This window comes from Diceros bicornis, chromosome 17, assembly GCF_020826845.1.
Source record: "Diceros bicornis minor isolate mBicDic1 chromosome 17, mDicBic1.mat.cur, whole genome shotgun sequence".
Classification (NCBI taxonomy): domain Eukaryota; kingdom Metazoa; phylum Chordata; class Mammalia; order Perissodactyla; family Rhinocerotidae; genus Diceros; species Diceros bicornis.
This window is the reverse complement of record NC_080756.1, coordinates 17626555-17650569: the sequence shown is the minus strand read 5'-3', so window position 1 is coordinate 17650569 and position 24015 is coordinate 17626555. Positions and strand designations below refer to the sequence as shown.

The window sequence follows — 24015 nt, the reverse complement described above, 5'->3', positions numbered from 1 at the left end:
AAAAAAAAAAATTCACAGTTTTTACAAAATATATTTGGTATGTTTCATCCCATTGCAGTCATTAATCCTTTTGGTGCTTAAATTGTCCCATTTCAGGTCAATGGGAGCTCTCCAGATTGACTCCTGTGTCCTCTTGACGAGACCCTGTTCCACTTTGAAAGCTTCCCTGTCTTCTGGGATGAGATGTCTCAAGCTTACCTTGTATTTATCTTGCAACAGACATGGAACAGCCGTATCTCCAAGTAGCTCTGGGTCCTTTTATTGGAAAATGATATTCCTAAACTATAATTTAGATGCAGGAGTGCTCATTGTTATTAAGTTGTCTTTGCTTTGAAGTCTTTTCAGTGGACACAGCTAGGAAAGAAGTAACATATATTAAAAAAACACAAATCAGAAGTTTACATTGTTATTTCCAATTCAAATAGAAGATCACAGGTTGATTTTATACCTGTATTTATTTTTTCTCACACTGAAACGCTTGGCTCTAAATGACATAAACCTATTACTTATTTGCTTTATCTTACGACATTCCTATGATAGTATCAAACTATCAACACTAATATTACTATTTAAAATAAGTCTACTGAATATAGTTTATGATTTCTTTGTGGCTACTTTCTCCAAGTGCCGTGAAGAAAAACAAATGAGGCAAAGGGAATGGAAAGTTAGAAACAGGAGAGGAAGGAAAAGTTTCATGAGCATCCAGATACATTTTAGGTTCAAACTAAAACAGAAGCAGGAAGGTCCTCCATTACTATAATTGACAGAGATGAGTTTCTTAAGTGAGAAGAGCACAGATACAGATGACAGTGGCCTTAGAGAAAGGGCTTCTACAGGAGCACAAGGAGATCGGGGACAGTAAGAGTTTTGGGGGAAATGGCATGTCTGATTGGGCTCACCTCCAATCCTAAACAGGATGGTTTTCCCGTCCCACCCCCACTTTCTAGTGCCAAAAGGACAGTGGTGACCTTGGAGTCCGGTAGGTGATAGCATTGAGGAGAAGGGACTGCCCACAGGAGTCATGGTCAAAGAGGGATACAGCTCCTGCCAGATGGACACCTCAGCCCCTTTTTCCTTCCATCCTTGGATCTACTGCTGGCTTTTCTTTTCTTTTTTTAACAGTTTTATTTATTTATTTGTGAGGAAGATCAGCCCTGAGCTAATATCCATGCTAATCCTCCTCTTTTTGCTGAGAAAGACCGGCTCTGAGCTAACATCTATTGCCAATCCTCCTCCTTTTTTTTTTCCCCCAAAGCCCCAGTATGTCATAGTGCACATCCTTCTAGTTGCTGTATGTGGGACGCGGCCTCAGCATGGCCGGAGAAGCAGTGAGTCGGTGCTCACCTGGGATCTGAATCTGGGCCGCCAGTAGTGGAGCATGCGCGCTTAACTGCTAAGCCACGGGGCCAGCCCTACTGCTGGCTTTTCTTAAGGCCAAATACAATGAATAGGTAGCTAGCAAGGAAGTGCATAGAGATTGCCTCCTGGGGCGTGGAGCAGGGCAGAGAAGAGCAGCCTCCCCTCAGCACCTCTTTGAAGCCTCTCCTTCCTGACTGTGCTGCACGCCCTTCTCCCAGCACGAGATGTGATTCCATGCATTGCAATGTGCTTGGGGCTCTAGCCAATGCAACTGGAATCCACATCGGACGGCTCACAAATGATCACACTGGATCATAGAAGATTCAGGTAAGGTGGACTTTAGATATGTTCTCTAACTAGCAAAAAGTTCTTCTGCTTGAGGGTGTTATTAAAACGATGTGTTTCCTGTCTCTTCCAGATACATGGACTCCTTACGGGACAAGGCAACTAGCTGGCCTCCTTAGGAGTCAAATCCAATATGTAACCACCATTGGTACCAAGGACTCCTTCCTTGCCTCAAAAACAAATCTTGCTGCTGCAAAAGAGACCTATTCCTTCTTAGTCAGTTCTCAGTGTTTTATTCTCATGGGCTTTAAATCTAGAGATTGAATCTTCTCTCCCTTTGCACCAAAAGATGTAACTATGTTTAATCTCTGTTGTCCTATAATTACAACGTCATCGGGAGAACTCTTTTTTCCTTTCTCTTTAGAAATAACTTTTTAATGATGAAAATAATACATACTCAACATTTAAAAATTCAGAAAGTACACAACTTAAATACAGGTTACTTGAGTTTACACCAACTTGAGATAACCAATCTTATCGTTTTAGTAAATGTCCTTCAATTACTTCTCTCTTTCTCTCTCCACCTTAGTTGTTTTATAATTTTGTTTACAAAATTAGTGTCAGTTAAAAATACAGATGTCACTTTGAGCCCCATACCTTAAGTATTTTTTGTAATAAACTTTTATTTTAGAAAAGTTTTAGATTTACAAAAAAATGTGAAGATAGTATGGAGAGATCCTCTATACTCTACACACCCAGTTTCTCCTATTATTAATACCTCACATTATTATGGTACACTTGTCATAATTAAGGAACCAATATAAATATATTGTTATTAACTAGTCCATATTTCCTTCAGATATCCTTACTTTCACCCAATGTCCTTTTTTGTGTTCCAGGATCTCATCCAGGATACTACATTACATTTGGTCATTACGTCTCCTTAGACTCCTCTTGGTTGAGACAGTTTGTCTGGTTTTCCTTGTTTTGAGGACCTTGAAAGTTCTGAGGTGCCCTGGCCAGGTAGCTTGTAGATGTCCGCACCTGGGCCTTGTCTGTTGTTTTCTCACGATTAGACTGGGGTTATGGGGTTTCGAGACGATGACCGCAGAGGAAATGTGCCATCCTCAGCACATCGTATCAAGGGTACACGCTATCAACACGACTTGTCACTGTTGATGTCAACCCTGCTCAGCTGCTGAGGAACTTTTTGTCAGATTTCTCTATTGTAAAGTCACTCTTTACCCCCTCTTCATACTATACTCTTTGGAAGGAAGTCATTAAGCACGGCCCACACTTAGGGGGCTGGAGTTGTTTTCTACCTCTCGAGGGGGGAGCACCTATGTAAATAGCTGGGAATTCTTCTGCACGATTGTTGTCTATCCTCCTTCATTAATTTATTTATTCAATTATTTCTTTATATCACTATGGGCTCATGAATATTGATTTTATACTTTGGATTATAATCCAATACTTTATCTGTTTTTAAATTTATGGCTCAAATTTTTCCAATTTGGCTATTGGAAGCTCTTTCAGTAGGCTTTTTGATTATTTCCTTACTTTTTGGCACTGAAAGATGTTCCAGGATCATCTTACATATTTCCTGCCCCATTCCTAGAATCCTTCATTCCTGATAAAAGAATCTTCATTCCTAATGGTGTTAGTAACGGTTCTCCATGAGACAGAGTCAACAGAAGAGGGGTATATATACATAAAGAAATTTATTATAAGGGATTGACTCGTGTGATTTGGAGCCTGGCAAGTCCAGAATCTGCAGAATTGATGTCCCAGTTCAAGTCTGAAGGCTGGGAGGTTGTTGCAGAACCTAGGAGGTGCCGGTGTCCCAGTAGGAGGAGAATCAGGCAAGAGAATTCTTTCTTATCAGGGGAAGGTCAGTCTTTTTGCGATTTAGGCCTTCAGTTGATTGGGTGAGGCCCACCTATATTATGATGGGCAATCTACTTTACTCGGTATAGCAATTTAAATGTTAATCTTGTCTGAAAACACCTTCACAGAAACACCCAGAATAATTCTTGACAAATATCTGGGCACCTGGTGGCCCAGTCAAATTGACACATAAAATTAACCATCACACTAATGTTGAGTAATGGTATTAGAAACCAAGATCTGGGTGCAAGGTCTGCTCATTACTATTGGGGTGTCATGGTTTCTAGGCACCATTAAGTGATAGAGCAAAAATATCTACGTGTATATTCTAGCCCCTGTATATACACATATCTATAACTATTACCGTATGTAACCATCTGTATCTATTCAAACCAAAACATAAGTTCATGCTGATGTCTACAACTCTAATTCATTACCATAAGGATCATTTTAGCTTTCTCCTTTGCTTATCTGTCACCTCACACACCAACAGTGATAAACTTGGCTCCAACCTGCCAGCCATTTACTTAATTTTTCAACCTCAGTATATACGTATAGTGGCTTCAGAATTACGAATCCTTCTCCCCATGGGAAACAACCTTATCAGCTAGAGTACATTGTTAATGTCCAGGACTCTCCACTTCTCTGAGTCTCTATGAGAGGATTATAGGTGAGAAAGAGGGCAATTCCAGTCTTATTTTGCCTTCACACTTTAAAAAATCAACATCTGAGTTTTGTCCCTGAGTCTTTGGATCCTTAATTTGACCACCTCTAGTGTTTCCATATTTGCATGTTGGGAAGATCATTGGGATTCACATCCATGTACATAGGCCTCCCTGCATTTGCAATATTTCCTCGGGATACATCTCTAGGAGTACATTTCCAGTCCAGGAGTGCGTATACTTTAATTGCTCCTGACACATGTAGTCAGGCAACTTTCTTGGTCACGAAGGCAATTGTAAGTACAAATCAAACATCTTACACTCTTGCCAATGTTCTTTTGCTATAATTGGACAGCAATGTTTCTCTGGGCTTTATGGGTGGCCACTGGAGCAAGAGGGGGAGAAACAGTCTTAGAGACCCAGTCTGAGCTACTAAGCCGCTAGTGCCTGGTACAGTCAGTAAGCAGACTTTACAATGATGATGGACCAGATCTCTCCCATTCCACTTGCCAAATATTTAGATGGAATCTGATCTGGGAGGAATTCTGAACATCAGGATGCAAAACTGCTGTTTGTCAAAGCTGTCTAAAGGAGGAGAGTGAGGCACATAGGGATTGGGAACATCCTTCAGTCATGAAATGGCATTTCTCAGATGAAAAAACTCAAGAACCACTGGCGACAAATCAAGGCAACAAGAAACCATGCATTATATTATAAATCTGCTTTATTCAGCAATTAGAAGAGAGCAAGGAGCAGAGGAACATCACAGGGATACAGACCCTATACATCATGGAACTAGTTGCTTGTGATTTCATGACCACTGAAAGGGAGGGACCCAGCACTTGGAAGATGGGGCATCCCTGGGCCAGTGGAAGCAACGGGCAGTTGCCCTGCTCTGGAGTAGGAGCCAGGCAGTGACCTTCTGGTGGTGAGCAGTGGAAGCTCAGGCCGAGCAGATATAGGCAGAGAGGAGAAATGAGGACACTCAGAAACCTCAGTTCTAACTCGAGGAGTAAGAGGAGTAAGAGAAGTAGGAAGCAGGAGAGAAGAAGTAACCTGAGCAGAGGACAGTGCAGCTGGAGAGGGGGCCTGAGACAACGTGGGACCGAGAGCCGGTGCCAGGACTTCAGTGCTTGTAGCTCTTCTTGCTGGAGGATGAGGTGGTGGTGTATTTGATGGTGGAACTGCCGCCCCCAGTGGAAATCAAGCCACCTCCAGTGGAAATCAAGCCACCCCCAATGCCTCTGCCACTGCCGGAACTGAAGCCACCTCCAATGCTGTGACCGCTGCCGTAGGAGTAGCCGCTGCCTCCACCCAGGCCTAAGCCACCGCCAACACCACTGGCGCCACCATAGCCGCTGGAGACGGTGGACTGCACCACGGCTGTGGAGAGGAGGGGACAAGGACACACAAGACTCGGTGAGCTCATTCTGCCAGCCCGAGTCCAGTCAGAAGAGTACCAGGGCAAGGGAGGGAGGCAAGCAAAGATACTTACAGATGTTGACTTGTCCAACGCCTTCCCCACTCAGCCTAGGAAGAAGGAAACACAGAGACCATGAGACCCCAGAGAGCCCCTACTGGACCAGTGTGGGAAGCCTCGGTGTTGAGCATAGTCTCTGCGGAAACTGCCTTTTAATGGTTCCCTGAGAGTAGCAAATATGACCACCACCAGAGCTCCTTAAACTTGTGCTCACTGCCTGCACCTCATGGAGATGGACCCAGATGATTGAGGAGGTTGAGTGAGTTACCCACCTGCACTCCTCGCCTTCCAGCAGCTTCCTGTAGGTGGCGATCTCCACATCCAGGGCCAGCTTGACATTCATCAGCTCCTGGTACTCCTTCAGCAGCCTTGCCAGGTCCTGCTTGGCCTTCTGCAGCGCGTCCTCCAGACCAGCCAGCTTATTCTTGGCATCCTTTAGGGCCAGCTCCCCACGCTGCTCAGCATCAGCAATGGCGGCCTGCAGGTTGGCGCACTAGAGGGGGAAGATAGGCAAAATGAACCCACAATCTAGGCTTCCAGGTGAGACTAACTGCGGTTCTTCTTTTCATTAAGGAAGAGTTCTAGAGCCCAGAGTTCATGACTCTTTGTGTCCAGTCTTTGTCCACTCTGCAAACCTTGTTTCGTCTGGGAGCCACTTGAGAAAACCCATGCCTCTATATGTTAACCAGCCTGCAGGGGGATGTGAGTGGTGACTGGTGGAAGACACTACAGCAGACATAAGACCAGGGGACATTGAAAGAAATGGACCCACTGGCTTTTTGAATGTGACAGTTAGATAATTTCATATGGATGCCAGACTCACTTCTACAAACTTACAAACATCCTCAGTGAGATGATGATTTTCACATCAAACTGTCTAGATCGTGCCTTCCTTCCACCTCATATTCCAGGGCAACACTCACCTTCATCCTGCGTCTTTACTCCACTTTCTTTTTCAGAATGACTCTTGAGCAGATTTGCAACAATCTTCCTCACTTTCTGGTCTGCCATTGTCTTTTCTGGCTGGCTTCTGGTATTCCCAAATCAACCCTTCTTATGTAATCTCTTTCAATGCCTCTAGACTATACTTTCACATCTCTGACCAGTCGGGATTTGTCCTGTCACATTATTGTATCTTTCTCTAGTGTTTAGATCCACCTCTCCTAGCCTGTGGGAACTCATTAAGGAGGAACTACATGCCCTCCTTTCCCTGCTGTTCCCTCAGTGCCCAGGAATTTCCCAAATTATGGGGATGGCTGCCTGGTGGTCTAGGAAGGAAACGATGCTTGGCTTCTCCGCAGTGCCCCACCGTACCTGCTTCTTGACATGGTCGATCTCGGATCTCAGCCTCTGGATCACGCGGTTGATCTCAGAAATCTCTTGCTTGGTGTTGCGCAGGTCGTCCCCGTGTCTGCCCGCTGTGATCTGCAGCTCCTCGTACTGTAGTCCAGAGGGAGAGAAGGCGGTGCATATGGGCTTTCACACGCTAAAGGTGACGTTCACTTCTGAATCAGGCATTTAACAGACTTGAACCTAATGGCTTCCCCACAAGGGAGTTTAGGAGGAGTTGATGTTACAAGGTCATCGGATACTGTACACAGGTCTCACACCATCCTTGTTGGGGAACCACTGCCTGTCTAGTTCTCTTGGGGACCAGCAATGTTCTTTACTATGTTTCTGAGAGCCCGCATCAGGGTGAAGCTAAAGCAGAGATCACTAGCTCTTTATCTATGGTGGCTGTTCTCCTGAACTGGATTTGCCTTACCAGACTTGGACATCAATTCTGTAAATGTCTACTCTATGAGTGTAGGGTAGACATCCTGTGAGAGGACTGCAGCTTCCTAGAAGTAGCTTTCCCCAGTGAAGTCTTTCCCTTATTAGTCTTCAGAGAGGGGGCACAGGGATTCCGCAGCAGCTGCCAGCTCACTGCTCACCTTGCTCTGGTACCAGGACTCAGCCTCAGCCCGGCTCCTCTGAGCGATCTCCTCATATTGGGCTTTGACTTCGGCGATGATGCTGTCCAGGTCCAGGTCACGGTTGTTGTCCATGGAGAGGACCACAGAAGTGTCTGAGATGTGGGTTTGCATCTGAGCCAGTTCCTGTGGAACACAAGATCGTCAGATCATCTTTTCCTGTGACATTTCAGAGGCAGCCAACCCAAGATCTTCCACCCTTTGCAAAGTTCCATTAGAGAAAATAAAAGGGGGAGGAGATGCTTACTGCGTCATAGAAGGCTCTGAGGAAGTTGATCTCATCTGTGAGACCGTCTACCTTGGCTTGTAGTTCCACCTTATTCATGTAGGCAGCATCCACATCCTGCAGAATAAGCCAACATTTGGAGTCAGCTGAGCCCTCCTTCCCAGTCTGCCCATCTTTTATCCTCCCTATCCATTCTGCTCTCTGATATGGGCAGGGACCCCACATGTGGGCAGGGCAGTGTCCTCTCCTTCTGCAAAGAAACATGAGCCCCTGATCTTAATCAGCTCACCTTCTTCAGAGTCACAAATTCATTCTCTGCTGTTGTGCGCTTGTTGATTTCATCTTCATATCTAGAATAGAAAGGGATAAAGCATAATCGACCAGTGGTGAAGATGATACAGAAAAGGCAGCCTAGGATCCGAACTTTCCATGAAATGGATCCATCCCAACTGTGCTTTCCTGCCAGTGAGCCTAACAGGTGATTTTTGTTGCCCGTAAATTTACCCTCCCCATCCACCTGTATGGCCCTCTTGTCCTCTGGGGTTTGTTTTGAGGCTATAATTGTGTTTTTCATGTCCGTGGACATGTTTCGCTAGGATTCATGCCCACACCTGGACCTGTCTTAAAGTGTGTGCTTCAGGAAACTGAGCCGCTTTCCCTCCTTGAGCTCACTTTTTCTTGTAGTCCTCCACCAGGTCCTGCATGCCCCTGAGCTCCGAGTCCAGGCGGCTTCTCTCCCCGAGGATACTGTCCAGCTGTCTCCGGAGGTTGCTGATGTACTGCTCGAACAAAGGCTCCAGGTTCTGCCTCACGGTCTTGGTGCCCTGCTCCTGGAGCAGGGTCCACTTGGTGTCCAGGACCTTGTTCTGCTGCTCCAGGAAGCGCACCTGGAGGAGGACAAGATGGTTATTTGTCAGACAAAGGAAGGAAGAAAGACATGTGAGCTGTCAGGTCCCCAAGCAGGCCTGGTGGTCACCATGATGCTGGGCTACTACGGAGCATGTACAGAGGCTCAGGCTGACAGGTCTGCTCCCCTAAATCGTTTTCCTTGCACCCCACAGACCTCGCTGATGAAATCCCCCCCTATGGACCTACGAGGTGTTCTCACCCTCTAAAGTATGGAGCCTATCTGTGCCTTTCTACGTTACTTCACTTTCTCTTGAAAAGCGCAATCACAAACCTAATTAAAAATAGTATTTCCCTGATATATTTCTCAAAGTTTTTATTTAGTTAGGATCTAGTATATGGGATGTTAAGTGTTTAAAAACTAATGATGAAATTCCAAACTTATTAATGGTTAGATTCCAGTCTAACTTCCCATTTAAGCATGAGTATTCTCTAAAACATCCTCGTTTAATGGTCATTCTCTGTTTCTAGAATAAATTTAGTATTTCTATGGATATGTAAATGTTTCTGGGTCTTTTTTTAAATCCAGCCATGATATCCTTCTTTTCTTTTTTTTTCCCTTTCCCCCCCCTCAGAGCTCCAGAGCAGTTTGCACCGGAATTTTATTTTTAATCTCTTAGATTCCTCACAAGGTAAAGCTAACCCACTTTATCTCTCATTCCCTTATATATGCTTCAGAGTTATCAGAAGTTGAGAATTCTTCTTCCTAGGCAGGAATGAGGGACATTGGAGGATTCAGTAGCTCTAAATGATGCCCATCACCTGCTGCCTGTGGTCCACATGAGCCCGCCTGGCGTCCCAGGCGACAGCTAGCCGGGATCCCCTTCTCTCTCCCCCCTAGTCTCCCCCTGGTAGGACATTCGTGGTTCTCCAGTTTGGGGACTCTGAAATCCCCTGGAGGCTGGTCCTCCCTGCTCACCTTGTCAATGAAGGAGGCGAACTTGTTGTTGAGGGTCTTGATCTGCTCCCGCTCCTCGGTCCTCACCCGCTGGATGGTGGGGTCGATTTCCAGGTTCAGAGGAGTGAGGAGAGTCTGGTTGACAGTGACCTCTTGGATGCCTCCAGGGGGGCACACAGGGAAGCCAGAGCCCCCATAGCCACCAACAAAGCCAGCTCCACCACCGAGCCCAAAGCCACTACCAGCTGCACCGCCAAAACCAAATCCACTCCCGGCTCCACCGCCAAAGCCAAAGCCACCTCCAATTCTGCCACCATATCCGCCACCGATGCCATAGCTGCCCCCTCCGATGGAGATCCTCTTGGAGCCCCCCACGCCATAGAGGCTGCGGCTGCCGAAACCACCTCCACACACTCCACTGAGGCCACCACTGCCCCTGGAGCGGGACACGGAGATGCTGCTGAAGCCAGAGCGGGAGGCCCCAGGGACTCTGGCTGAGCCGGCACTGAAGCCTCGGTGGCTGATGGTTTTGGTCTTCCTGGTGGATTTGCTAGACATGGTTCCTGAAGATGAGAAGGTTTCAGAAAGTGCGAGAGGCTGGAGGATAGAGCCGAGAGGAGCAGATCTGTGAGATGAGCTTCCCTGCAGCCCTTTATATATGGTGAGAATGGGCTGGGCTCAGTCCTGGAAGGTGAGCTTGCAGATTGGGAAGGGCTGGGCTTTACAAACAGTGAGATCATATCTGGATTGTTAGGAAAGTTATGAAATATGAAGATTGCATTTTTGGTTTCCTTTAGTCAGGGAAAATTTCTCCTGCCTTCCAGCTTTGACTTGATCGCAGTACAATAAGACTATTGTCATTTCACGGAGCTAGGATTTAGTCACCGTCTCAAACAGATTCGCTACATGCTACGCTTGTGCTTTCCTCTCACTTGGTATTCCATCCAGCAGTGATACTGAAGATCAAAGTAATGGATTGCACATGCTTTAACAGAAAGATTCTCAATGTTTTCATTGAGAATAAAAGTTGAAAGTGACTCTCTTTCCCTTTGTGTAAAATTTCAACAGATAGAGAAGTGGAATAATAACATAATGGGCCCCTCTATACTTACCACCCAGCTTTAAAAATCTCTCATGGCCAAACATACATCCTCCACGCTCCCACCCACGTCCCTACCAATCCTACATTATTTGAATGCAAATCTCGAGATCCTATCATTTCTCTAGTAGATAATTCTATATTTATGTCTAATTGAGAGACTCTTAAAAAATACCAACAAAATACCATTTTTATTCTTCAAAATTTATATTCATTAATATCAACAAATGTCTATTTAGTCTTCACATATTGCTCTTTGTGTTGTTTAGCTTTTAGATTTTGGTTTTCCATATCAGGATCCAAATAAGCTCCAGACGTTGTATTTTGGTGATATATCTCTAAAATAATTTGTCTTTAAATCATTTAACTCATTAAATACCCCTTCTTTTTTTTCCTTGCGATTTATTTTTTAAGAGAACCAGGTTATTTGTCCTGTGCTGCTTTTCATTCTTTGGAATTTTCTAGTTACACACTCATGGTGTGTGCTAACAGGCTGCTCTGTCCTTCATAATCCTGTAGAGAGCTAAACTAGAAGCTTAATCAGGGATATTTTTCAACTTTCCAGATGGAGGTGGAGAGGAATGCCTATTTATATATTGAATATTGTTACTTACACACTCATTTAAGTATTAAATAATTAAATAAGTAATACACGTTTAAGGAACAAAATACATGCTCAAGGCCCTTTCCCAGCCACCCAATTTGCACGTATGGTGGCAAGCAGTGTCTAGTTCCTGGTGTGTCCTTTAGCAAATCACTTGGACGTATTTTGGTGCTTTTCCTTGGCTTTTGAGTGTGTGTTTCATGTATATAAAATATACATACAAGTATAAAATATTTTTTGCATATATATGTATAGTTCTCTGTATATATACATATATGTCACACACACACACGTATATTCTCTGTTCCCATTATGCTTGTGTTGTATCTGCTTTATCCCGTATCTGTGTTTCTCTTGGTTCTCTTCTGCACTCTGATTGGTCTTTCATAACTGCTGCTGTTCTCCACCTGTGCCTGTGCATCCATTACTGCACATTCAGCAATGTCTTGTCCTCTCTGCTCTTCTCAATTTGGCCTTCATTCCTATTGTGGCATTATTTTTTTTTTTTCTGTGCTCCTTTTCTGCACTCTACAAGCTAGTTTTTTTATTTTTTATTGTCTCACTACATTGTCCAGTTATTCCCTCATTTTATCACAGTGTTTATCTCGTTGAAATTTTTGGTGCTATTTTATTGTGACTTTTTTCTGTTGAGTATTTTTTATGTGCCTTTTGTTTCTCCCATTCCCTGCACTTTTTAATGTAAGGAATGTTTTGTGGGTCTTGCAATGGTTCATTTGTGACTCACGCCCTTCCTTGAATGAGGTGAGCAACTTCTGGACCTGCCATTTGCAGAAAGTATTCGAGGAGGAGGGGCCAAGGCCATATCCAGGCTAACAGGATTGTCTTTATGACACAGGACTGTGTGAATAATTCTTTTACTCTTTAACTCAGCTAAACCAACAAAGATCACTGCCCAGTGGCTCGAAGTCACAGTCTCAGCTTTCTTCGCTTCACCAACAAAATGCTGCCATAGGCCTTGACTCTGATTCCTTTTCAACCCTGCCTTCACCATTTCTAGAGACTTCCTGACAAATGGGGTCTTGCCTCCAGCCCACACACCCAGCTCAGACTGTGGCAAACAGGCTATTCTTGGATTTGCACCTGAGGACCCGTCCTCTACACTGACATGTAGGAGTTCCATGAGGCGACAGTCCCGGGCAGGAGTGAAAACCCAGCGTCAGCTTTGCTTGGTGCTCCATCGTGGTCACCGTGTTGTTGGTCTTGATGTATTTGTGGGAATGTTCTTGACTGGGTTCTTCTGAGATCTGCAGCTGAGGGCAAACCCCTAACAATCATGTTAGTATGTCTCTGTTTCTGTGAGACTATTCTTCTGTTGTTTTGATTTGGGGATTGTAAGATATTTTCCTTGTGGTGGTTGAGGGTGGCGTTTACCTTTATGTTTCTTGTTCTTCTTGTAGCTTTTAGGTAATTTCTGAGAAGGGGGAAATGCCTCCTTTTACTCAATTAGGTTATATTCAGAAATCTTCCATTTGCATATTTATATTAAAATATCATATTAATTAAAATATTGAGTCAAATTAGAAACACTACTTTCTCATCTCTCACATTTTATGAAACAATTTCACTCAATGCAGGTGTCATTGTCCCCAGGGCCTCTCCTTTCCCTAGAACCATATTGTGAGTCACCTAAAGGGTTTCCACAACACGTCATATTTACCTTTGCTAGAAATGTAATCCAAAAACATATCTGTGCTCTGCTCAGTGTAACAACCGACTTTATTGCTTAAACAAAATGCATGTTACTGAAAATTTCAAAAGGGTGCAATTAAACAGAAGAGTATATAAACCACCACGTATTGGTCACCCAGATGAAATGATTATCAATACTTTCTGATAATTGTTTCATCTAATTTCCCTACTTTTTACCTCTAAATCCTTTACTTGTCTGTTGAAGTATCTTGAATGAAATCCTGACATGAAGTCATTTCATTGTAAATATTTGCGTGCCTGTCCTAGTAATAACGACTTTTGAATCTGAGTGCATAAGGCTATAATACCTATCATAACCAACGACCGTACCCTAATGAAACCTGAAAACCACCTATGTTCAAACTTCCGTGATTATCTCAAAGATGTCTTTTCATGGCTGCTTTGCTTGAAGCACCGTCCTAACTGGGTCATAGCGTGCACGTGACTCTTCAGGTCTCTTCAGGTTCTTTATTCTGTAACAGATTCCTTCCTCTTTTTTATACCATTGATTTGTGGAGAAATTGTTGCTTTTGTGTGTGTGTGGGGGGGGGTAGATGGGCCTTGAGCTAACATCTGTTGCCAATCTTCCTCTCTTTGCTTGAGGAAGATTGTTGCTGAGCTAACACCTGTGCCCATCTTCCTCTATTTTGTATGGGGGATGCCCCCACAGCATGGCTTGATGAGGGGTGTGTAGGTCCACGCCCAGGGTCTGAACCATGAACACTGGGCCTCCAAAGAGGAACACGTGAACTTAACCAGTACGCCACTGGGCCGGCCCTGAGAAACAGTTTTTTCTGTATAATGTCTGCATTCTGGATTTGGCTCATTGTTTCCTCTTGGTGCCACATAACCTCTTCTATCCCCAGTTTTTCCATGTACTGGTGGCTGTATTAGGGTTGATTAGATTTAGTTCCATTGTTTCAGGCAAGATCACATACCAGCTGGTGCTCTGTCCTCCCCGTGGCATCATATCATGAGGGACATAATGCTAGTTGCCCAGTGTTTAGTGATGTTAAGACTGATCAGAGGATTTCTGAGGTTTGGGTTCTATCCCTCTATTAAATAGTACACAATAAAATTTCACCTAAGATTTTAATGTCCGTTGATCAATTCTCAGATTCGCTATTTCATTAGGGGTTGCAAAATGGCAACTTTCTGATCTTATCGTCCTGCATCCACATTTATCAGCTGGAAGTCCTCTACAAAGAAGGCCTCTTCATTGTTTACTTTTTAGGTAACCTAATATTTAATTCATACAAGAAGGTCAGAATACGTGGTTGATTCTTTCACTTGATTCACCATCTTTCAGAGTAATGAATGGGCACCCTAGCAATTTCTGAAGGTAATCAGGAAGTGTTTTATTTAGCCATTTGTTTTGTTTTTGGTATAATTATAAATTAACAGTTTTTATAAAATATATTTGATATGTTTCGATCCATTGCAGTCATTAATCCTTTTGGTGTTTAAATTGTCCCATTTTAGGCCAATGGGAGTTCTCCAGGTTGGCTCCTGTGTCATCTTCATTTGGCTTTGAAAGCTTCTCTGTTCTCTGGGAGAAGATGTCTCAAGCTTACCTTGTACTTATCTTGCAACAAATATGGAACAGCCATATCTCCAAGTAGCTCTGGGTCCTTTTATTGGGAAACGATATTCCTAAACTAGAATTTAGATGTAGGAGTGCTCATTGTCATTGAGTTGTCTTTACTTTGAAGTCTTTTCAGTGGACACAGCTAGGAAAGAAGTAACATATATAAAAAAATCAAATCAGAAATGTATACTGATATTTCCAATTCAAATAGAAGATTACAGGCTGATTTTATACCTGTATTTATTTTTTCTCACACTGAAATCTTGGCTCTGAATGACATAATCTATTACTTATTTGCCTTATCTTACAACATACCTAATATAGTATCAAATAACAACACCAATATTACTATTAAAAATAAGTCTACTGAACATAGTTTATGATTTCTTTGTGGCTACTTTAATTCTAGAATATATCCTACTAGAGATGTAAATTAAATCAAGTATTTTAAAGTCACTTAAAGTAAGATTTTTCTCTGTGTGGTTCCATTACCAGTTGATGTAGAGCTTATTTCATTTGTTTTCCATTTAGGGGATGGCTTTCTTGTTCTTTTTGATTTTTTAAAAATTATGTAAAGCATTTATGTGGTCCCAAAGTAAAAAAATAAACAACAAGGTGCATTCACAGAAGTCCTACTGCCTTTCACTTCTCCTCTCTTCTTCCCGGTTCCCTCTCTTCCCTGATAGATAATCATTCTTATCAGAATGGTTTATCCTTGCATTCCTTATTTTTAAAAAACATACCAGCATACATGTCTCTATATGTTTATATTCCTTCTTCTTCCTGACTCAAAAGTAAACATTCTATAAATGCTGTTCTGCAACTTGCTTTTACTACTAAAATAAAAAATATATTTTTTAAGTAAATAAATATGTAGATTACTGCTTTTCAAATTGATCTTTACAAGATGTGTCTACTATTCACCCATTTAATGAATATTTATTGGGGATCTATATATGTCAGCATGGTTTTGGGTGTGGCTGAAGATAAAGACCCCACTCTTAAGAATTTACATTCCAGTGTGGGGTGGGGGGAATAGTCAATCAAAAAATGTACTTTGTGACAAGTATGCCCTAACCCCAATCAGTCTGTAGTCTGACAAAGTCAGGTGTATTGACTCATTGTAATGAAGGAGACCACAAATAGAGGAACTGTGGGCAGGCGTTATCTGCAAACCCAGGGAAAGATAGAGTTATTAGAGGATTTGAAGAAGGGAGGAGTTTAGATCAAATTTAAATGAAGCATTGTTTTGATGATTCAAAGCAAAACAGAGCTGTGTGTAAAACGGTCAATCAAACATGAGGTTACACACTGGACTCATGGTCCTGTTTCCTTGGAAATAGGAAATTAAGCTATTAGGAAGATACTGCTAAGGATGATGTCAAAGAGCATACTGCCTGTGTTTTCTTCCGGGACTTTTACTGTCTCGGGTCTTACAGTACAGTCTATACGGAAGCTGAAATAGAATAATGTACACCTGAAATTTATACAATGTTATAAGCCAATATGACCTCAATAAAACAATTTTTTTAAAAAAAGAAAGTTGAGCTAGATGTGACGTGCGGAGACTTTTTACCTGAAGCTCTATGTCTGGGTTGGAAACTGAGACGCCCTCTGTGTCAAAGTGACTCAGGTCCTTTAGGCCCTGGTAGGGTGTTTCGTTTCTTACTGACATAATTTCAAACAGTAAACTTTGTGATAGTCCAAGTTTCTAGAGAACAACGTTTGTCAGTGAGTAAGAGAGCAGCCGTCGTTCAAAGAAGCAGTTATATGGAACTCTTCAGCTGTAACTTACCCTTGGGAAAAAATTATTTGCTGTTAACTTTACAGCTGGCTGTACCTCTGTTACTCCAGCATGAAGTATGGCAGGGTATACTTTCACAGTCCAAGATTTTGTTTTGTTTTGTGTTTTAACTGTCTCCAAGTGTTGTGAAGAAAAACAAATTAGGGAAAGAGAATGGAGAGTTAGAAAAAGGGGATGAAGGAAAACTTTCCTAAGTATCTGGATACATTCTAGGCTGACAGTTTAAAACAGAAGCAGGAAGTAAGGTCCTCCATTATTACAAATGATGGAGAGGAGTTTCTTAAGTGAGAGGAACACAGACACAGATGACAGTGGTCTTAGAGAAGGGACTGCTACAGGAGCATGAGGACACTGCGGACTGTAAGAGTGTTGGGGGAAATGGCTCCTCTGAGTGGGCTCATCTCCATTCCTAAAGAGGATGGTTTCCCTGCCCCAGCCCACTTTCTAGTGCCAAAGGGAGATGTTGCTAGATGAAGTCACAATTCCTGCTTCCCGGCTTTACACAGGTTTCAACGATAGAGCAGCTTCAACCTCAGTCCGAGTTCAGAACGTGTTTGTTTGGAAAAGACAGAGTGTGGTGCATGGAAGGGGAGAACTCCTGCTTCCTGATCGCCAGGTAGAATCCCTACTGTGTCAGTTAGGGTCCCAGAAGGAAGCAGAATGCCCTCCAACGAAGACTAATTAAGGGACTACTAGAGAAGTGAAAGAAAGAAAGAATGGCAGTGAGGTCTCCAAACACGTGCACAGAGGACAGTTGCTGAAGAGGGCTGAGGAGAGGAAGAGGTGAGGACAGGAAATGGAGCCCCTGGAGTCCGGTAGGTGACAGCATTTGGGAGGAGGACCTGCCCGCTGGAGTCATGGTCAAAGAGGGATGCAGCTCCTGCCGGATGGACGCCTCAACCCCTTTGTCCTCCCATCCTTGGTTGTACTGCCAGCCTTTCTTAAGGCCAAATACAATGAATAGGTAGCTAGCAAGGAAGTCCATAGGGGTTGCCTCCTGGGGCGTGGAGAAGGGCAGAGAAGAGCAGCCTGCTCTCAGCACCTCTTTGAAGCATCTCCTCTCTGACTGTGCTGTACCCCCTCCACCTACCATGAGATGTGATTCCACACAGTGCGGTGTGCTTGAGGTTCTAGCCAACACAGCTGGAATCCACATTGGATGGTCCACAAACGATCACGCTGGATCACAGAAGATTCAGGTGAGGTGGACTTTAGATATGTTCTCTAACTAGCAAAAAGTTCTTCTACTTGAGGATGTTGTTAACAAGATGTGTTTCCTATCTTCTCCAGTTACATAGACTCAGTACTGGAGAAGGCAACTGGCTAGCCTCCTTAGGAGTCAAATCCGATATGTAACCACTATTGGTACTGAGGACTCCTTCCTTGCCTCAAAAACAAGTCTTTGCTGTTGCAAAAGAAATTTCTTCCTCCTATTCAGTCCTCAGTGGCTAAAGGAATGCAATCCAAATGTTTTATTCTCGTGGGCCTTGAATCTAGAGATTGAATCTTCTCTCCCTTTGTACGAAAAAGTGTAACCATCTTTAATCTCAGCTGTCCTATAATTACGACATCGTTGGGGGAACACTTTTTCCTTTCTCTTTTGAAATAACTTTTTCATGATGAAAGTAACACATGTTCAACATTAAAAAATTCAGAAAGTACACAACTTAAAATGAGTACAGGCTACTTGGGTTTACACCGATGTGAGATAGCCAATCTTATTGTTTTAGCATATGTCCTTCAATTATTTCTCTCTCTCTCTCTCTCCACCATAGCTGTTTTATAATTTTGTTTACAAAATTAATGTTAATTAAAAATACAGATGTCACTTTGAGCCCCCCAGCTTAAGCATTCTTTGTAATAAACTTTTATTTTAAAATAGTTTTAGATTTACAAAAAAGTTGTGAAGACAGTACAGAGAGGTCCTGTATACCCTACACACCAGTTTCCCCCATTATTACTACTTCACATTAGTGTGGTACACTTGTCATAATTAAGGAACCAAGATAAATATATTATTATTAACTAGTCCATACTTCATTCAGATTTCCTTAGCTTTTACCCAATGTCCTTTTTTGTGTTCCAGGATCTCATCCAGGACAGTACATTACATTTGGTCGTTATGTCTCCTTAGATTCCTCTTGGTTGAGACAGTTTATCTGGTTTTCCTTGTTTTGAGGACCTTGAAAGTTCTGAGGTGCCCTGGCCAGGTAGCTTGTAGATGTCCGCACCTGGGCCTTGTCTGATGTTTTCTCATGATTAGACTGGGGTTATGGGGTTCTGAGACAACAACCACAGAGGAAATGTGCCATCCTCAGCACATCATATCAAGGCTACACGCTATCAACACGACTTGTCACTGTTGATGTCAACCCTGCTCAGCTGCTGAGGAACTTTTAGTCAGATTTCTCTATTGTAAAGTCACTCTTTACCCCCTTTTCATACTGTACTCTTTAGAAGGAAGTCATTATGCACAGCCCACAGTTAGGGGGCTGGATTTATTCTCTACCTCTCGAGGGGAGAGCACCTATGTAAATAGCTGGGAATTATTCTGCACCAGAGCTGTCTATCCTCCCTCATTAATTTATTTATCCAATCATTTATTCATATCGGTATGGGCTCATGGATATTTATTTTATATTTCGGATTATAATCCAATCCTTCCTTCCTTCCTTCCTTCCTTCCTTCCTTCCTTCCTTCCTTCCTTCCTTCCTTCCTTCTTTCCTTCCTTCCTTCCTTTCTTCCTTCCTGGCTCAAATTGTCCCACTTTAGCCATTGGGAGCTCTTTCAGTAGGGTTTTTGAGTATTTCCTTCCTTTTTGGCACTGAAAGATACTCTAGGATCATTTTTTGTATTTCCATCCCAGTCCTAAATCACTCATTTCTCCAAGGAGCCTTCTTCATTTCTGATGGTATTAGTCAGGGTTCTCCAGAGAAACAGAACCAAGAGAGCACAGATATATATGTATATATATAATATATATATATTTGTTGATTTATTTATTAAAGATGTGTTATATATAACATACACAATTATATAGTATGTAATATAAATTTATTAGATTTAACATAATTATATATAATAAATCTATAATAAATAAATCAACATATATATGTATGCTATATATATAATCACATGAGCCAGTTCCTTATAATAAATCTTTTCTGCATGTACGTGTAAGAAATTTTGTTTATATATACACACACTCACACACACATAAAAAGATTTATTATAAGGACTTTGGTCATGTGATTCGGAGGCTTGCAAGTCCAAAATCTGCAGAACCAATGTCCCAGTTCAAGTCCAAAGGCCAGCAGCCTGTTGCAGAACTAGGAAGTGCTGGTGTCCCAGCAGGAAGAAAATCAGGCAAGAGAAGGTTTAGCCTTTTGTTCTGTTTAGGCCTTCAGTTGATTGGATGAGGCCTGCCTATATTATGACGGGCCATCTACTTTACTCAGTCTATCAATTTAAATGTTAATCTCATCTGAAAACATCCTCACAGATACACCCAGAATAATTCTTGACAAATATCTGGGGACCCTGTGGCCCAGTCAAGTTGAGACATAAAATTAATCATCACACTAATGTTAGGTAACGGTATTAGAAACCAAGATCTGGGTGTAAGATGTGCTCATTACTATTGGAGTGTCATTGTTTCTAGGCACCACTAGGTAATAGAGCAAAAATATATATGTATATTCAACCCCTGTATATACACATAGCTATAAATATTACAGTAAGTAACCATCTGCATCTATATTAAACTAAAGTTCATGCTAATACCCAGAACCCTAATTTATTAACATAAGGATCATTTTAGCTTTCTCCTTTCCTTGTCTGTCACATCACATATCAACAGTGATAAATATGGCTCCAACCATCGGCCAGCCATTTACTTAATTTTTCAATCTCAGTATATGTGTATAGTGACTTCAGAGTTATGAAGCCATCTCCCCGTGGGAAACAACCTTATCAGCTAGAGCACAGTGTTAAGGTCCAGGTCCTTATGTCTTTAGTCTTACAGATTCCACTCAGGTCCAAAGTTACTTAGGTCAGCCTTTTAACTCCCCACCCCCTTAAGTGAGGTTGTTTCATACACTCGTAATACGGATAGATTCTTTTTTCCACATTCTGCATTCCATCCTGGAATCAACCTCATAAATTATTTCTTTTTAATTTCAAACATTAAGGTTCACTCTGTGCTACGAAATTCTATGAGTTTTGATAAATGCACAGTGTCATGAATTCACTGTCAGAGTATCATACAGAAGAGTTTCACCACCCTAAAAAAATCCCCCGGTGCTTCACTTATGTAACCATGCAAAGGTCTTTTGCCTTTCTAGATAAACTTTAGAATCAACTTGTTGCTATCTATAAAAGAACTTGCTGGAATTTCAATTGAGATTGTGTTGAATCTATATATCAATTTGAGAAGAATTGACATCTTAATGATATTGAGTCTTCCAACCCATAAATATGGAATATCTCTTCATATATTTATACCTTTGATTTCTTTCATCAGTATTTTATAATTTTCTGCTTATAAATTCTCTATGTATTTTGTTAGATTTATGCATATTTAATCTTTTGCCATGATTACAAATGGTGCTGTTTTTTAATTTCACTTTCAGTTCTTCGTTGCTGGTATTTAAGAAAGCAATTGACCTTTGTGTAGTAGTCTTATATCCTGTGACTTTGCTCTACTGGATCTTTCAGATTTTCTACATAGACTATCATGTCATCTGAGAATAAAGACAGTTTTATTTCTTCCTGTCTAACCTGTATAACTTTTATTGTTTTCTCTCGTCTTATTGCATGACTTAGGACTTCCAGCACATGTTGAATAAAAGTGGAGGGAGGGCACATGCTTGTCTTGTTCTCAGTCTCAGAAAAAAAGGGTCCAGTCTCTCACCAGTAAGTGTGATGTAAGCTATAGGAATTTTGTATGCTCTTTGTTGAGATGAGGGAGCTGCCGTCTATTTCTTGTTTACTGAGAGTTTTTAAAAAATGATGAGTGGATGTTGGATTATATTATATGCTTTTTCGACATTAATTAATAGAATCACATGATTTTTCTTCTTGAGTCTTTTGATATGGTGGATTGCATTGATTGATTTGGAATACTGAACCAGCCTTCTATATCTGGAATAAATCTCACTTGGTTGTGGTGCATAATTTTTTTATACGTTGTAGGATTCAATTCGATAATATTTTGTTGAGCATTTTCATGTCTGTGTTCTTAAGAGATATTGGACTGAAGATTTCCTTTCTTAAATGTCTTTATCTGGTTTTCATGTTAAAGTAAAGCTGACCTCCTACAAGGAGTTAGAATGCGTTCCTCCTGCTTCTATTTTCTAGAAGAGATTGGCAAGAATTGGTGTCATTTCTTTTTTAAATGTTTGGTAGAATTAAGAAATGAAAATAGCTAGGCTTTGTGCTTCCTTTTTGGAAGGTCACCTATTACCGATTCAATTTCTTTAATAGAGATATGGGGCTATTATGATGATATATTTCTCCTAGTGTAAGTTTTGGTAGTTTTGTGTCTTTCTAATTTGACCAATTTCATCTACGTTATCAAATTTGTCAGCATAGAGTTGCTCGTAGTTTTCCTTTATTATTGTTTTAATATCCATGGACCATAAGATTTTAATTTAGTTTAAATCTATATACAGTCATGTGCCGCATAACAACCTTTCTGTCAACAAATGAACCATATATATGGTAGTGATACAATAAGAATAGCACCATATAGCCCATGTCAGTATAGGCTATATTACCTAGGTTTGTATAAACATACCCTACGATGTTTGCACAATGGCGAAATCACCTAAGGATGCATTTCTCAGAACATACTCCCAATGTATACATTAAGAGCCGCATGGCTGTATACATACTCTGTTTTTAATCTCCTTTTTGTGTGTTGCTATATGCTAGATAATTTTCCATGTCAGTTATTTTACTTTCCCTTATTCCTCATGGGTACATAATAGTATGCCTGGTGAGTGGGCTCAGACTTCAGAAGCCAGTCATCACACATCCATCTGCTACTGGGGAAATTCTAGCCAGAAAGTGAACAGGTGCCAAAGTGAGAGGCTGCCCACGTTGCTGGGGCAATGGTTAGAGGTGAACACAGCTGGATACTGATACAGCAGGATCCGGAATCACCCTCTGTAAATTAACTAATCCATGAAAATTTCTCTTGTGATATGAGAGCCTGGGGAAGAGGGGCATGGAGAAAACACTCTGGAAAAAGTAACTGGCCCTCAGGAAACAGAATTTGACAGACCATCCTTGCACCGTGCCCTGAGTTTTCCGTTACTCATTCACAGAAGTCAAAGGAGGCCAGGGCTGACCCAAGAGAGGATGCAGGGCCATCTCTTCAGAGCAACAAGGACTCCACTTCTCTGAGTCTCTGTGAGAGGATTATAGGGTGAGAAAGAAGGCATTTCCGTTCTTATTTTGCCTTCACACTTCAAAAAATCAACATCTGAGATTTGTATCTGAGTCTTTGGATCCTTAATTTGACCACCTCTAGTCTTTCCATATTCGCATGTTGGGAAGATCATTAGGATTTACATCCATGTACATAGGTCTCCCTGCATTTTGTACTGTTTCTTCAGGATATGTCTCTAGGAGTACATTTCCAGTCCAGGAGTGTATGCATTTTAATTGCTCTTGACACATGTCATCAGGCAAGTTTCTTGGTCATGAAGGCCATTGTAAGTATAAATCAAATATCTTATTCTCTTGTCAATGTTCTTTTGCCCTAATTGGAAAGCAATGTTTCTCTGGGCTTTATGGTGACCATTGGGGCAGGAGCGGGAGAAATAGTCCTAGAGACCAAGTCTGAGAGACTAAGTTGCTACTGTCTGGAACAGTCAGGAAACAGACTTTACAATGATGATGGACCAGAACCCTCCCACTCCACTTGCCAAACATTTAGATGGAATCTGATCTGGGAGGATTCCTGAAAATCAGGATCCAAACCGGTGTTTGTCGAAGCTGTCTAAAGGAGGAGAGTGAGGCACATAGGGATTGGGAACATCCTTCTGTCATGAAATGGAATTTCTCGGATGAAAAAGCTCAAGAACCACTGGCGACAAATCAAGGCAACAAGAAACCATGCATTATATTATAAATCTGCTTTATTCAGCAATTACAAGTGAGGGAAGAGCAGAGGAACATCACAGGGATACAGACCCTATACATCATGGAACCAGTAGCTTGTGCTTTCATGACACTGTAAGGAGGAACCCAACACTTGGAAGCTGGGGCATCCCTGGGCCAGTGGAAGCAACGGGCAGTTGCCCTGCTCTGGAGTAGGAGCCAGGCAGTGACCTTCTGGTGGTGAGCAGTGGAAGCTCAGGCGGAGCAGATATAGGCAGAGAGGAGAAATGAGGACACTCAGAAACCTCAGCTCTAACTCGAGGAGTAAGAGAAGTAGGAAGCAGGAGAGAAGAAGTAATCTGAGCAGAGGACAGTGCAGCTGGAGAAGGGGCCTGAAACAACGTGGGACCGAGAGCCGGTGCCAGGA

The 24015-nt window shown here is 42.0% G+C and overlaps 1 protein-coding gene across 1 annotated transcript; it reads right to left on the bottom strand.

The window, feature by feature from the left end:
* Positions 1 to 5222: 5222 nt before the first annotated feature.
* Positions 5223 to 10234, bottom strand: LOC131415719 (keratin, type II cytoskeletal 6A-like). Its single transcript, XM_058557537.1, has 9 exons — positions 9698 to 10234; positions 8545 to 8759; positions 8162 to 8222; positions 7894 to 7989; positions 7608 to 7772; positions 6988 to 7113; positions 5946 to 6166; positions 5689 to 5723; positions 5223 to 5576 (listed from the first exon to the last, which is right to left on the bottom strand). Exons 1-9 carry the CDS (start codon positions 10232 to 10234, stop codon positions 5320 to 5322), a joined length of 1713 nt encoding a protein of 570 aa, XP_058413520.1. The 3' UTR covers positions 5223 to 5319.
* Positions 10235 to 24015: the final 13781 nt, after the last annotated feature.